The 14,599-nt window shown below is 46.3% G+C and overlaps 1 protein-coding gene across 1 annotated transcript in view; it reads right to left on the bottom strand.

The window, feature by feature from the left end:
• LOC117512248 (sortilin-like) overlaps positions 1-14,599 on the bottom strand; it is a 132,719-nt gene that overhangs the window by 75,425 nt on the left and 42,695 nt on the right. The window contains exons 3-6 of the mRNA XM_034172250.1: positions 1,053-1,126; positions 859-961; positions 563-724; positions 55-128 (exon numbers count right to left, since the gene is read on the bottom strand). Of these exons, the coding sequence (XP_034028141.1) occupies positions 55-128; positions 563-724; positions 859-961; positions 1,053-1,126 (413 nt within the window). The remainder of the gene's footprint in view (positions 1-54; positions 129-562; positions 725-858; positions 962-1,052; positions 1,127-14,599) is intronic.

Raw genomic sequence — 14,599 nt, 5'->3', positions numbered from 1 at the left:
TATGTATAGTGACACAAATACCAACAAAGGTTGTTCAATTTTTCAATTTCTTACCATTTTACTACACACACCGAGTTATGGATGTTTCTCCAGCTGCTACCAAAATTTTCAGACAGCCACAGATCATTCTGGCAATTAAAAAAAGTTTAGAAAAGAAGTTATAGTTCAGCTGTGAGGATACAACTGAGAAGGTTAACACTTTGCAACTGCTTATACGCGCACACACACACACACACACACACACTACATTCATTAATAAATGTGCACTATGCAAGCTTTGGGAGCAATGGGGGAGGGGGGGATCTTCTTCCTAGGGAAATATGACGCAGCCTGTACAAGCAGTTTTAATTTTAAAACAAGCAATGGTAAAAGTATGTCATACTGTTAAAGACAGATTTATAACCACCACTATCAAGAACAGAACCAAATCAAAACACAGCTTTTAATTTTCACAAATCCTTCACTGTTAAAGACAGATTTATAACCACCACTATCAAGAAGAGAACCAAAACAAAACACAGCTTTTAATTTTCACAAATCCTTCACTGTCTAAAGTACTTACATTCTTGCTGATGGCCACTAACACATTAGAATCTTCAGGGTCATATGTAACCGGTGATACGGGGAAGAAGGGTAGGGCATGAGGAGTGAAACTCTTTCCAAAGTCACTGGACACAAAAATCCGTGACAGGTAGAGTCCGGATAATTCCCCAACCAGGATCACCTACAAGGCATACCATATATCAGTCCCTCTGATGACAATAACGTGAGACAAGTGTAGCTCTGCATTTTTTAACAGTGGACCAAGATGCAAGTGTTGCAAAATTTTCACCACTAAGATGTGATCAGGTCACTCACTTTTCCAGAGTTCTCAGGGTCTATAGTAATGCCATAGTCTGTTCTGATGAAAGTGTTGTTGATGAGGGTGGTCACGTCCTGGAAAGACTTCCCATAGTTCTCACTGTCAGGCAATGGATTTCAGCAGAATTAAACACAAATGACATATGAACCATGTTTTTTTTTTCCTCTCAAAAGGTGAGACTAACATTTACCTTCGATATAGTCTAGACTGTCCAGATCTTAACAGGAAGAGTGGTGCAGAAAAAGTTGTCAAAGCCAGGATTACCTGCCAGAAAGGAATATTCAGCTTTAAGCAAGTGAAGCATAGATTCAATTATTGGGCATGAAATTCTGACATAAAAGCAGTATGTAATCTATAAGTGAAGCCAGTTTTACTCACATTAAACCCAGTTTTCTTGTTATGCTAAGGAACAGAGGAGCAGCATGAAACCGTGAGAGAGAAAAAAGAAACACTCACCCCTTTGCCATCTCCAACCCAGGCTAGTGACACAGAGACACTCGTGTCCCTAAAGACAAACTGAAGGAAAACAACAGGGATAAGAAGAAAAACCCCCACAGCCTTATTACTTGTACTCGTATATGACATACATACAGTACAGACCTATATATGCTACCAAGTCAAACACTTGTACGGGAAAGAGAGTACATGAGGTGATTATTGGATAATATTTTGACATAACTGTGAAAGAGAAGAATGTCTCTCCCTTGATAATAATATCTGAGCAAAAGCCAGCACATTATAAAAGACACAATCATTTAGCATCTTGCTAGAAAACTGAGGATGGATGAGTATCACATGAGGAGTATCACTTGAAGGTAAAGTCAGCTGCAACATTTTGGCCGTGCCACATTTTTTCTGGACATAACCCAGCATGCAGGTGCGTCAGCGCTGTGGACTCCAGCAGCTGTCAAAGGCCAAGGGGATGCCCACGTTTCACTTGGCTACAGCAGATACTGCATATTGTTACTTTTGAGAGATCGGGATGGACCGTTTGTTTGCCTGGGTGGTTGCCATCCAGGATCTGGAACAGTTCCGTGGTGTCAGATGCCGCAGTGTGCCACACCAAAGCATGCTCCCAGACCTGATCTAGAAAACTAACCACACAGTTACACCATGAACTCTATTTTACTTACAAATTGTGTACTTTTGCTTTGTCTTGCACCAATTTTCACTTCACTAAGGGGTTATTTTTGTGGAGACTCAAAATCCAGTGTAAGCTGAGTCAGCTGATATCTTCCTGGCATGTAAATGCACTTCGTTCATATTGTATGTTCAGCGTGTTTTTTTTTTCATGCCAGTACAGCATGTACTATGCAGACAAGGAACTTGAACTCAACTCAATGTTTCCATATATTTGTGGGAATTGTGTCTGGAATGTTGCACAGAAAACAGACTTCTCAGAACTGTATCCATTCCTTCTACTTTCCCGATAAAACATAGATGAAGCAGAAGTAAGTCCTACAGACCCAGAGGCCCCGTGGTGCCCATGCTCATCTCCAGATTCTCCCTGTACAGGATGTTAGGCTGATGCAGATTACTTCTCCAGTCAAAGCCTGTACCCATGTACAGCTGGGTGGAAGACAGTGTGACAGTGTTTTGTCCAAAGACACAGGCAGACAGGTAGCATGATAAAACAGGGAGTCCACCAAAAATCTGAAAAATAAACTCCTGCTATAAACAGAAAAAGCAATTTACAGACTGATGCTGAAAGGTGTAAATAAAGTAATTAAATCAAACTTTCCAACCAGCAAATGCCTTTAATGGCAGATCAAATATAAAATCAAAAGTCATACTTTAATGGTACGAGTTTTGTAACCAGGATACCACATTATGTCACAAATGCAATGAATTTGTGGGAGTGTCAAAACTCGCCTGCTATTCTGGTTCATACAAGCACTGTGCCACTAACACACACAGACTGGCTGAACTGGAATATTGGTCTTAGACTGTGTTGAATAATCAGAATCACCTGACAGTGGTGCCATAACAGTAGAGTACACTAAAAATGCAGATTTGTGAACAAACTCACAAAATGATACCCCTGTGCTTCCATACTAGCTGCTTGCATGTGTTATACATGGATGGTGTGAAAAACCTGACGATAACAAAATGGTAAACTTCTATACATATAAATAGAAAATATAATGTATTTTAAATAACAACAACATAAGTCTAGTTAGTTTCCCTTGAAGATGGCGGCCACTGTGTGTGGTTTCGCTGAAATCATAAAGTAGTTCAGAAGTTGTGTTTATAAAGTCAATACCCAGTGATGCATCAATTAAACAAAAAAGTCACATTATCTTTTGTTTGGTTATATAATGTTTCACTAATAGGAGGGATGCTTTTCCAGGACAAAATGTCATTGTCTGTATGGTGCAAGTGACAGACAAAGCCACAGAAAACTCACATATGCAGTGAAATACAGATGGAGGCTTTTAAACTTGGTTTGTCTTCATGCTGAAATGTATGTTATCACTGTGTTTTGTACTGATGCCAGTGTTACTAGATGTGGGTGCCTCCTTGTGTACAAGAATCAAAGAGTTCCTCCCAGAATGACCACAATAAGTGAGTGTGGGAACATACATTTCTTCACACCATGACCAGGAAGATGAGTACCGTATTTTCTGCACCATAAGGCGCACCGGATTATAAGGCGCACCCTCAATTAGCGGGTACTTAACCCTTACAAAAGGCGCACGCTAAAACATATAGTCTACAAAAAAAAAAAAAAGGTCACGGAAGCAAAACAGTGAGTTCATTTGAACTTTTAACAACTTTGAACTACCGGTATTTAACAATATGGTACTCACATTTTTTATTATGGTTCTGTCACAAATCCATCAAAGTCTTCATCTTCTGTGTCTGAATTGAACAGCTGGTCTTCTAGCTGTGGCCACCTCGCTTTGTTTCTACGGAAAGTCCGTTTGGTCTTTTTAACCTGGCGCAGTTCATTTTCTTTTTTCCTCTCGCAGCTGCTCTATTCCCATGAACAACCGCGTAACTGATAGCCTGTAGTTTGAATTGTACCTCGTAAGCATGTCTCTTCGCTGGCGCCATTTTCGGGGGTCCTTAGACAAACAAATGTTGTTTTGCAGGATGCCTGTAGTATACGGTAACTACCGGAGGAGTGGCGGAGGTAAGTGTACGTACCACGGACTCTTCTCTGATTGGTTTATCGCTGGCAGCGTACGTACTCTACACTACCAGCGTACATATGTTACGTATTATGTAATGTTCTCCAATTGGTTTATTGCTGCCAGGGTACGTACTCTACGCTGCTAGCGTACGTACTTTACGTATTACGTCCTTGTGTCAGCGGGAAATGGTCCGATATTCCGACGGTCAAAGACAACGTCGGTCATTTTTACAGATTTTGGAATTCAGTGCGCACATAAGGCGCACCGGATTATAGGGCGCACGGCTGATTTTTGTGAAAATTTAAGGCTTTTAGGTGCGCCTTATGGTGCGGAAAATACGGTACATGAGTGTGGTGGACAGGTTTGTGGAGTGGTGTGGACTCAACCACCTGCAGCTCAACGTATCCAAGACGAGGAGCTGGTGGTGGACTTCAGAAGACGGAAGACCTGTCTGAACCCAGTTACCATCAATGGAACTTATGTGGACATTATAGATTACTACAAGTCACTGGGTGCCCACATAGACAACAAACTGGACTGTAAACATAGATGCTGTGTATAAGAAAGGTCAGAGCTGACTGTACTTCATCAGGAGGCTCAGATCATTCAATGTCTGCAGAAATATGTTGCAGATGTTTTATCACTCGGTGGTCTCCAGCATCATCTTCTACACTGTAGTGTGCTGGGGCAGCAGGCTGAAGGCAGCTGACGCAAACAGACTCAACAAGGTCATCAGGAGGGCTGGCTCTGTCCCGGGGGTTAGAGTCTGTGGTGGAGCTGTCAGAAAGGAGGATGTTGAGGAAGCTTCTCAGCATCCCACCCCCTGCATGCCACACTGATGTCCTGTCAGAGCACCTTCAGCAAAAGACTGAGGCCACCGAGGTGCACCACAGAAGGTCCTCCCTACCTGTAGCAATAAGACTGTATAATTCCTCCCTATTCTGCAGGATGAATACATAATGAACAGAGTTATTCAGAGCTATGTGCAATATTATTGAACATCTTGTGCAAATGCTGTCCAGTCATTTCATATAAATTGTTGTACTTATTGTTAAAAAAAAACACTGTTCACTGTTTTGGTACTCAGTACTCAGGTACTCACAATTCGCAAAGCATCATTACACCCCTATAAGCATTTGCCAAGTACATAAATACAATCATAATTCATGATTATGGTGTGGATATGATAAGGGTTTGCGTAGCAAACTAGTAAGTGTGGGATTTTATCTATTGTGCATACGAGGGCTGTCAAAGTATAGGTCCTTTTTATTTTTTTCAAAAACTATATGGATTTCATTCATATGTTTTTACGTCAGACATGCTTGAACCCTCGTGCGCATGTGTGAGTTTTTCCACACCTGTCGGTGACGTCATTCGCCTGTGAGCACTCCTTGTGGGAGGAGTCGTCCAGCCCCTCGTCGGAATTCCTTTGTCTGAGAAGTTGCTGAGAGACTGGCGCTTTGTTTGATCAAAATTTTTTCTAAACCTGTGAGACGCATTGAAGTGGACACGGTTCGAAAAATTAAGCTGGTTTTCAGTGAAAATTTTAACGGCTGATGAGAGATTTTGAGGTGATACTGTCGCTTTAAGGACTTCCCACGGTGCGAGACGTCGCGCAGCACTCTCAGGCGCCGTCGTCAGCCTGTTTCAAGCTGAAAACCTCCACATTTCAGGCTCTATTGCTCCAGGACGTCGTGAGAGAACAGAGAAGTTTCAGAAGAAGTCGGTTTCAGCATTTTATCCGGATATTCCACTGTTAAAGGAGATTTTTTTAATGAAAGACGTGCGGATGGGTCTGCGCGTCGGGACGCAGCCGGCGCGGTGCGGCGGCACAGGATAAACACCTCCGTGTTGATAACCATTTGTAAAATCCAGGCGGCTTTTGATGGCTTTCAGTGGAGTGAGTATATGAGAAATTGTTAAACAGCTGGACATGTTCCAACTTGTCCTTAAGGCTTCCAACAGAGGTGTTTTTCCTGTTGCGGAGCGTCGCGGCGGCTGCGAGCCGACGCTGCAATCCGTCCGCACGTCTTTCATTAAAAAAAATCTCCTTTAACAGTGGAATATCCGGATAAAATGCTGAAACCGACTTCTTCTGAAACTTCTCTGTTCTCTCACGACGTCCTGGATCAATAGAGCCTGAAATGTGGAGGTTTTCAGCTTGAAACAGGCTGACGACGGCGCCTGAGAGCGCTGCGCGACGTCTCGCACCGTGGGAAGTCCTTAAAGCGACAGTATCACCTCAAAATCTCTCATCAGCCGTTAAAATTTTCACCGAAAACAAGCTTAATTTTTCGAACCGTGTCCACTTCGATGTGTCTCACAGGTTTAGAAAAAATTTTGATCAAACAAAGCGCCAGTCTCTCAGCAACTTCTCAGACAAAGGAATTCCGATGAGGGGCTGGACGACTCCTCCCACAAGGAGTGCTCACAGGCGAATGACGTCACCGACAGGCGTGGAAAAACTCACGCATGCGCACGAGGGTTCAAGCATGTCTGACGTAAAAACATATGAATGAAATCCATATAGTTTTTGAAAAAAATAAAAAGGACCTATACTTTATTGACAGACCTCGTATGTAAGTCCTCTTCAGCAGCTCACTTGTTTCACTCAGGGTCGCCATAGCAGATCCAAGGTAGACCTGCATGTTGATGTGGCGCAAGTTTTACACCGGTAACCCTGATGTAACTCCACATTACATGGAGAAATGTGGCAGTGGTGAGGCTTGAACCAGGAACCTTCCACAATGAAACTAAGTGCATTAACCACCACGCTTTGTACATATGCAACTGGAACTGAAAAAGCAATGACCAAGACAGTTGCGGAGCTACAATTTCAATTTAATTTATTTAAAAAGGGACCATGTGCAATTAAAACATAAATGTTACCATTTGATGCATTGCACCAGAGTTAGCCTTAGGCTAATTTGCATCTGTAGTCCCTAGACACGAGTAAATATAACATATATAAAACATCAAACTCACAAATAAATACAACACAAGAGCAATTAAAACATCACTCAACAGATAAAAACAGAGTAACACTATGTATTGTACATAAAATGCCATTCACAAGCACACACACTACATAATCATAAGGTGTAGCAGCATGCACCAGCACACACTACCACACACCAGTCACCCACACACCACACACACCACACACACCACACACACACACACACACACACACACACCACACACACCACACACCACACACACACACACACACACACACTTGTCTTAAAAAAAATTTAAAAAAAAGAAAAAGATGAGCACTAACATAGTAGTGGGTGCATTGTTGTGAGAGTTATAAATGTTTTTTGATATTCACTTTAAAATCACCAAATGCAATTACAATTTTTTATGTTGTCTGGAATAGCGTCTGACAGCTTCAAACAGAAAAGTCTGCCTGCCCAAATGCTGAGTATCAAAGGGTAGGACACAGTCATGTATGGAAGCTATTCTAGTGGACCTTACAAAGCCACGGTAACCGACAAACAGGCCAAGCCTTTTAAGATTTTGTAAACAGCACATAGATTTGAAAATATCCTACAATTTTCAAAAGTTGTTAGATTGTACTTGTGTAATACGTTACAGTGGTGATACCTCAATGGCTTTTTGTCAAAAATTTTCAGAGCCTGTTTGTACAGGGATTCTAAGGGCCTAATTGTTGTCTGGCTAGCCTGGCACCAGCAAGTGATACAATAGGAAATATGGGAAAAATTAAATTCATGCAAAAGATCTTGGCAGCCTCAGTTGATAGAAAGATCTAATTTGTCTAAATAGAGCCAGGTATATTTAATAGTTTTTGTCATTTTTTAAATGTTTATTATAGCTCAAATTTGGATCCAGTAACACACAAGATTTTTGAATTCAGTGACAATCTCAATTTGTTCACCCCAAATGCAGACTTTTACATCTGAGATATTCAGTTTTGTTTTGGAGAAGAAACATACTTAACCACCCAGCCACTCCAACCAAAGCATTAGTTAATTTTTCAGCTGTTGTTGAGCTGACTGTGCATGGGTATATAAAACAGTGTCATCAGCATAGAGTTGCATCTCCACGTAATGAAAAACTGTGGAAGGTCATTAATGTAAAGACTAATAGTCATGGGCCTAAACACAGATCCTTGTGTCACCCATTGTGCACTTCAAGTAGCTGGAAAACATACTCTTTAATTTTCACACACTGCCTCTACTGGATAGGTATGATGATATCCACACAAGTGTGTTAGCTGAAAGATTAAAGTTGGGAGTTTGGATATAAGACCTGTATGGTTAACTGCAGTGGTGGCACAGATAAACCAAAAAATTAACTTTGATAACAGATAATCAGATACCTGAAAAGTTATCTTTTTTTTCCCAATTATTTTTATTGAAGTTTTTCCATATAACAGAATTTTAACAGCGGTACCACTTCACTGGGGTGCGGTAAAACATAATTGCCATCATGATGTACATATATGCATGAGTGTACTCAATGCAATATACATATATGCAATTACAGAAAAATAAAACAAGAACAGATAACAGAACCAATAAATAAAAATAAAATAAAATAAAAAGACCTGCGAAAGTATAAATATGTGACATATAGTACAATGAAATGCTTGCGAGGACCATTAGGAGGAGGGCTGTCCAATCCAAGGGGTTTAATTAATTGATTTATAAATAGTGTTTAACTTTTTTCATAGTAGTTAATACAAGGTTGCCAAATTGAGTAAAACAGCTGTTCTTTTTTTCTCAGAGAGAATTTTAGTTTTTTCCAATTGCAAGTACTGCATAATTTCTCTTAAAAGGTTTGATGAGTAGGAGGGTTCTTATTTTTCCAATTAAGCAAAATTAAGCATCTTGCCAGAAGTAGCACAAAACATAGCGCATTGGTTGAAAATTATTTAGGCTTATCCCGGTAGGAACAACACCAAATAATGACATTATTGGATCAATAGGGAGTTTTCTTTTTGAAAATTTCAGACAAAGTGTCAATAGTTTTTGTCCAATATGGGTTGATGATAGGACAGTTCCAAAATATATGTGACAGTGAAGCTGGAGGGAGAACCCACAACGTTCACAGGCAGCATTTACTCCTGGAAACATCTTGGTCAGTTCTTGTTTAGACAAGTGTAAGCGATGAAGGATCTTGAACTGTAGTAGTCCATGTCTCACACAAGCTGAGGAGGAGTGAACTCATTCCTGGGCTTCAGTCCATTAGTCTTCTGTGATGTTTATTCCCAAGTCTTTGCTCCAAGCATCCTTTATGTGATCAAGTGATATTGTACATTCAAACTGTGAAAGGTTGGTTGTATACCTTAGTTATCGATCCCTTTTTTAGTGGGTTGTTTAAAAGTATATTATTCAAGGATATTAGGAGGGTTGTGTTGTGTGGGCCGCTGAGAGGAGGTACTGCTGGCCCAACACCAGAGGGCGCCCTGCCTGAAGGCGGCTTCAGGCACCAGAGGGCGCAGGCCGCCTCCCTGAACACTGACAGTGACAGCTACCACCCATCAATCATCATCCTATCATCATCCTCCTATAAATGCCGGACAGCGACTCCACCTCCCTGCCGAGAAATCAGCTTCCCCGAAGGTAAAACTCTCAGCTGATCAGTGCCGCACGCGCACAATTTACAGCTAAACTTGTCAGTTGTAACGTCTTTGCATCTGAGATGTAGTTGTAACGTTCTTTGCATCGGAGTGTTTGCAGCTATATCCTTTTGGTATACACCATAGCTGGTTGCTGAGTTTGTGGACGTAGGGAGAGTTGGCGTTCCCGCTCCTCTATCCAAAACTCGAGTGTTACATAAGGATCTGCATGTACTCTGAGTAACTGAGTTCAGGAGGTGGAGGTTTTCCACCAGAAGGAACTGTGCTTGTGACTGTTTACTGGGGTTTCACACACCCACATAAATTGTTTGTGCTTCCTGCCAGCAGTACCCGATCCGGCAGCTGGAGGCAGTGGCCACCTGGGGACTCAGGACTTGGCAGCTCCGGTGTGTTGCAGGTCTCCGTTGGCAGTGGAAATGTGGGGGCTTTCTGGCTCTTCGGCTCTTCTCTGGACAGGCGTCTCCTATCCTCGAGCCTGCCCACACGTCACCTGTTGTTAAATTGACTGTTACCTAAAGTTGTATCTGTATTCCGTTGTGCACATTTTCACAACATTAAATTGTTACCCTTTTTGGCATTTTCATTGTCCATTCATTTCCGCCCCCTGTTGTGGGTCCGTGTCACTACACTTTCCCAACAGGATTTCTCGGCCATCATCATGGATCCCGAGGGGCGTCAACCATCGAGTGAACCACCAATGGAAACGCAAGGTGCATAGGTGCCAGCAGGAGGCGTGTTAGGTGAGCTGCAGCAGATCTTAACCGCCTTCACTGCTCGGTTGGATTTAGTAACCGAGCAAAATGTGATACTCAATCGGAGGATGGAGGCTCTCACTGCTCAGGTTGAAGCGCACGCGCAGGGCGCAGCTGCAGCACCTCCTCCTGCTGACCGGGTGGCGAATACAGACATTCCAATGGTCGTTCAACGAACCCCCCCCCCCATAGCATACATAATCCCACCAGAGCCGTACAGAGGTTGTGTTGAGACGTGCGCAGACTTCCTGATGCAGTGTTCGCTCGTCTTTGCACAGCGTCCCGTCATGTACGCGTCAGATGCCAGCCGGGTGGCTTATGTTACAAATTTGCTTCGAGGAGAGGCATGCGCCTGGGCTATGGCGCTCTGGGAACAGAACTCACGGCTTCTATCAGCATACATTGAGTTTGTAAGGAAGTTCAGACAGGTGTTCGGTCACCCTAATAGAGGTGAGACCGCTTCAAGTGTGCTGCTGTCGATAAGACAGGGGTGTCGGAGCGCGGCGGAGTATGCAGTCGACTTCCGCATCGCGGCAGCGAGACCCGGCTGGAATGCTGTTTGCGCTCCGTGCCGCCTTTGTAAACGGACTATCTCTGGTCCTTAAGGAGCACCTGGTGGCAAAGGACGAGCCACGGGATTTAGACGGGCTTATCGACCTGGTAATACGGTTAGACAACCAATTAGCCGAACGCCGACGGGAGCAAGACGAACGCCGTGGTCAGGCATGAGCCGTCCCTCTTCCTCCCGGGTCCGAAAGGGAGCCGTCTTCCCCACGCTCCAAAGCCAGGGCACTCCACGTGATGCCAGCTCCCCCTGCTGACGTTGCTAGGGAAACGAGCAGGGCCAAAAGGAAATCAGATCAGAGACAAAGGAGGCTGGCCCGTGGGAAGTGTTTTCATTGCAGCTCAACCGAGCACACGCAGAAAAACTGCCCCAAATGGTCAAAACAGCAACACTCGCCCTTAGAGACTGGGCTAAGGGTAGATCATAACACTCACGCGGGGAAACCCCGTGAATCCGCACGCATCCCAGTTACGATCCTGAGTGGGGATCTAACCCGTGACGTTCCAAGCTTTGGTTAATGACGTCTTGCTGGACTTCCTGCATCGGTTCATCTTTATATACCTTGACGATATTCTCATCTTCTCCCCGGATCCTGAGACTCGTGCAGCATGTACGTCAGGTCCTGCAGCGGTTGGTGGAGAACCGGCTGTTTGTGAAGGGTGAGAAGTGCGAGTTCCACCGCACTTCTTTGTCCTTCCTGGGGTTCATAATCTCCTCCAACTCCATCGCCCCTGATCCGGCCAAGGTTGCAGTGGTGAGAGATTGGCCCCAACCAACAAGCCGTAGGAAAGTGCAGCAGTTCCTCGGCTTTGCAAATTTCTACCGGAGGTTCCTTAAGGGCTACAGCCAGGTAGTTAGCCCCCTGACAGCCCTAACCTCCACTAAAGTCCCCTTCACCTGGTCGGATCGGTGCGAAGCCGCGTTTAGGGAGTTGAAACGCCGGTTCTCGACTGCCCCAGTTCTGGTGCAGCTCGATCCTAGCCGCCAGTTCGTCGTTGAAGTGGATGCCTCTGACTCAGGGATAGGAGCCATGCTGTCCCAGAGCAGGGAGTCCGATAAGGTCCTCCACCCTTGTGCCTATTTTTCCCGCAGGTTGATCCCGGCAGAACGGACCTATGACGTGGGCAATCGGGAACTCCTTGCGGTGAAGGAGGCTCTTGAGGAGTGGAGACACCTGTTGGAGGGAGCTGCGGTGCCATTCACGGTTTTCACGGACCATCGGAACCTGGAGTACATCCAGAACGCCAAGCGTCTGAACCCCAGGCAAGCCCGCTGGTCACTGTTCTTCGGGCGTTTTGACTTCCAGATCACCTACCGTCCCGGGACCAAGAACCAGAGATCCGATGCCTTGTCCCGGGTACATGAAGAGGAGGTCAAAACAGAGCTGTCAGATCCTCCGGAACCAATCATCCCCAAGTCCACTATCGTGGCCACCCTCACCTGGGACGTGGAGAAGACCATCCGGGAGGCCCTGGCACAGAGCCCAGACCCGGGGACCGGCCCGAAGAACCGACTGTACGTCCCACCAGGGGCCAGAACTGCAGTCCTGGACTTCTGTCACGGTTCAAAGCTCTCCTGTCACCCAGGGGTGCGAAGAACCGTGGCAGTGGTCCGGCAGCGCTTCTGGTGGGCGTCCATGGAGGCCGACGTCCAGGAATACGTCCAGGCCTGTACCACCTGTGCCAGGGGCAAGGCGGACCACAAGAAGACTCGAGGACTCCTCCAGCCGCTTCCTGTGCCTCATCGCCCCTGGTCGCACATCGGCCTGGACTTTGTCACGGGCGTCCCGCCGTCCCAGGGCATGACGACCATTCTCACGGTAGTGGACCGATTCTCCAAGGCGGCCCACTTCGTGACCCTCCCGAAGCTCCCAACAGCCCAGGAGACCGCAGACCTCCTGGTCCACCACGTTGTACGTCTGCATGGGATACCAACTGACATTGTCTCGGATCGTGGTCCTCAGTTCTCCTCTCACGTCTGGAGGAGTTTCTGCAGGGAACTGGAGGCCACCGTGAGCCTCTCTTCCGGGTATCATCCACAGACGAATGGACAGGCAGAGCGGGCGAACCAGGAACTTGAACAGGCCCTCCGCTGCGTGACCTCCGCGCACCCGGCGGCCTGGAGTGACCATCTGGCCTGGATCGAGTATGCTCATAACAGCCAGGTGTCCTCTGCCACCGGCCACTCCCCATTTGAGGTGTGTTTGGGGTACCAGCCCCCATTGTTTCCAATGGTGGAGGGAGAGGTCGGTGCCCCCTCGGTCCAGGCCCACCTACGAAGATGCCGTCGGGTGTGGCGCACCGCCCGCTCTGCCCTGTTGAAGGCCCGGCGTTCCCCGGCCCCTGCATACCAGCCCAGGCAGGAGGTGTGGCTTTCAACAACGGACATCCCCCCCCCCAAGTGGACTCCCCTAAGTTGAAGGACCGATACATTGGACCATTCAAGATCCTCAGCCCGGCCGCAGTGAAGCTGGGAGCTGTACCTTCACTGCGGATCCACCCCGTTTTTCATGTTTCACGTATCAAGCCACACCACACCTCACCCCTCTGCACCACCGGACCGGCGCCGCCTCCTGCCCGGATCATCGATGGGGGGCCTGCTTGGACGGTTCGCAGGCTCCTGGACGTCCGTCGAAAGGGCTGGCGGTTCCAGTATTTGGTGGACTGGGAGGGGTATGGACCCAAAGAATGCTCCTGGGTGAAGAGGAGCTTCATCCTGGACCCAGCCCTCCTTGCCGACTTCTACACCTGCCACCCGGACAAGCTGGTCGGGCGCCAGGAGAGGTCTGTTGGGGGGGTCCTGTTGTGTGGGCCACTGAAGAGGAGGTACTGCTGGCCCACCACCAGAGGGCGCCCTGCCTGAAGTGCGGGCTTCAGGCACGAGAGGGCGCAGCTGCCTCACGGGAGCAGCCAGGAATGACAGCTGTCCCTCATCACCACCTGACAGCTGTCACTCATCACCACCTCATCACCATCTTCATAAAAGCCGGGCAGCAACTCCACCTCCCTGCCGAGATATCGTTCTACCACTCAGGTAAACTGCTCAGCCGTTTTTGAGTCTTTCACATACGGTTTTTGCTTCTGTATTGTTTGCAGTTGTTTCTGTGAGTGCTTGCAGCTGGAGGCTGGGTTTGTGGTTCGTGGAGGGCTGACGTCTTCGCTCCCCACGCCAAACTTCGCTAAGTAACTCACTGATACTGCACGTGCCGGGTTTCTGGATTGGAGGTGGAGGTTTCCCTCCGTTTGAAAAGGACTGTTTGCTGGGTGTGCACACACCACCATTAAACTGTTTCTGCTTCCTGCCAGCAGTACCAGATCTGACAGCTGGAGACGGTGGCCACCTGGAACTCAGGACTTGGCGGCTCCAGTGTGCTCCAGATCTGTGGGCAGTGGAAATCGTGTGGGACCCGGCTCTTCTCTGGACAGACGTGTTCTGTCCTCGAGCCTGCCCACAGTCACTTTGTATATTGACTTGATCCAAATCTGCTATTGTTATGTATTCCGTTGTGCACATTCACAACATTAAATTGTTGTCTTTTGGCTCATCTATCGTCCGTTCATTACGCCCTGCAGTCTGAGAGCGAAGCGCTCTATTGGAGTGATATGGTACTATGAGGTCCCTAAGATAAGATGGGACCTGATTATTCAAAACGTTGTAAGTAAGAAGAAGAATTTT

This window comes from Thalassophryne amazonica, chromosome 6 (genome assembly GCF_902500255.1).
Source record: "Thalassophryne amazonica chromosome 6, fThaAma1.1, whole genome shotgun sequence".
Classification (NCBI taxonomy): domain Eukaryota; kingdom Metazoa; phylum Chordata; class Actinopteri; order Batrachoidiformes; family Batrachoididae; genus Thalassophryne; species Thalassophryne amazonica.
The sequence above is the reverse complement of the archived record's forward strand: the minus strand, read 5'-3'. Positions and strand labels throughout refer to the sequence as shown.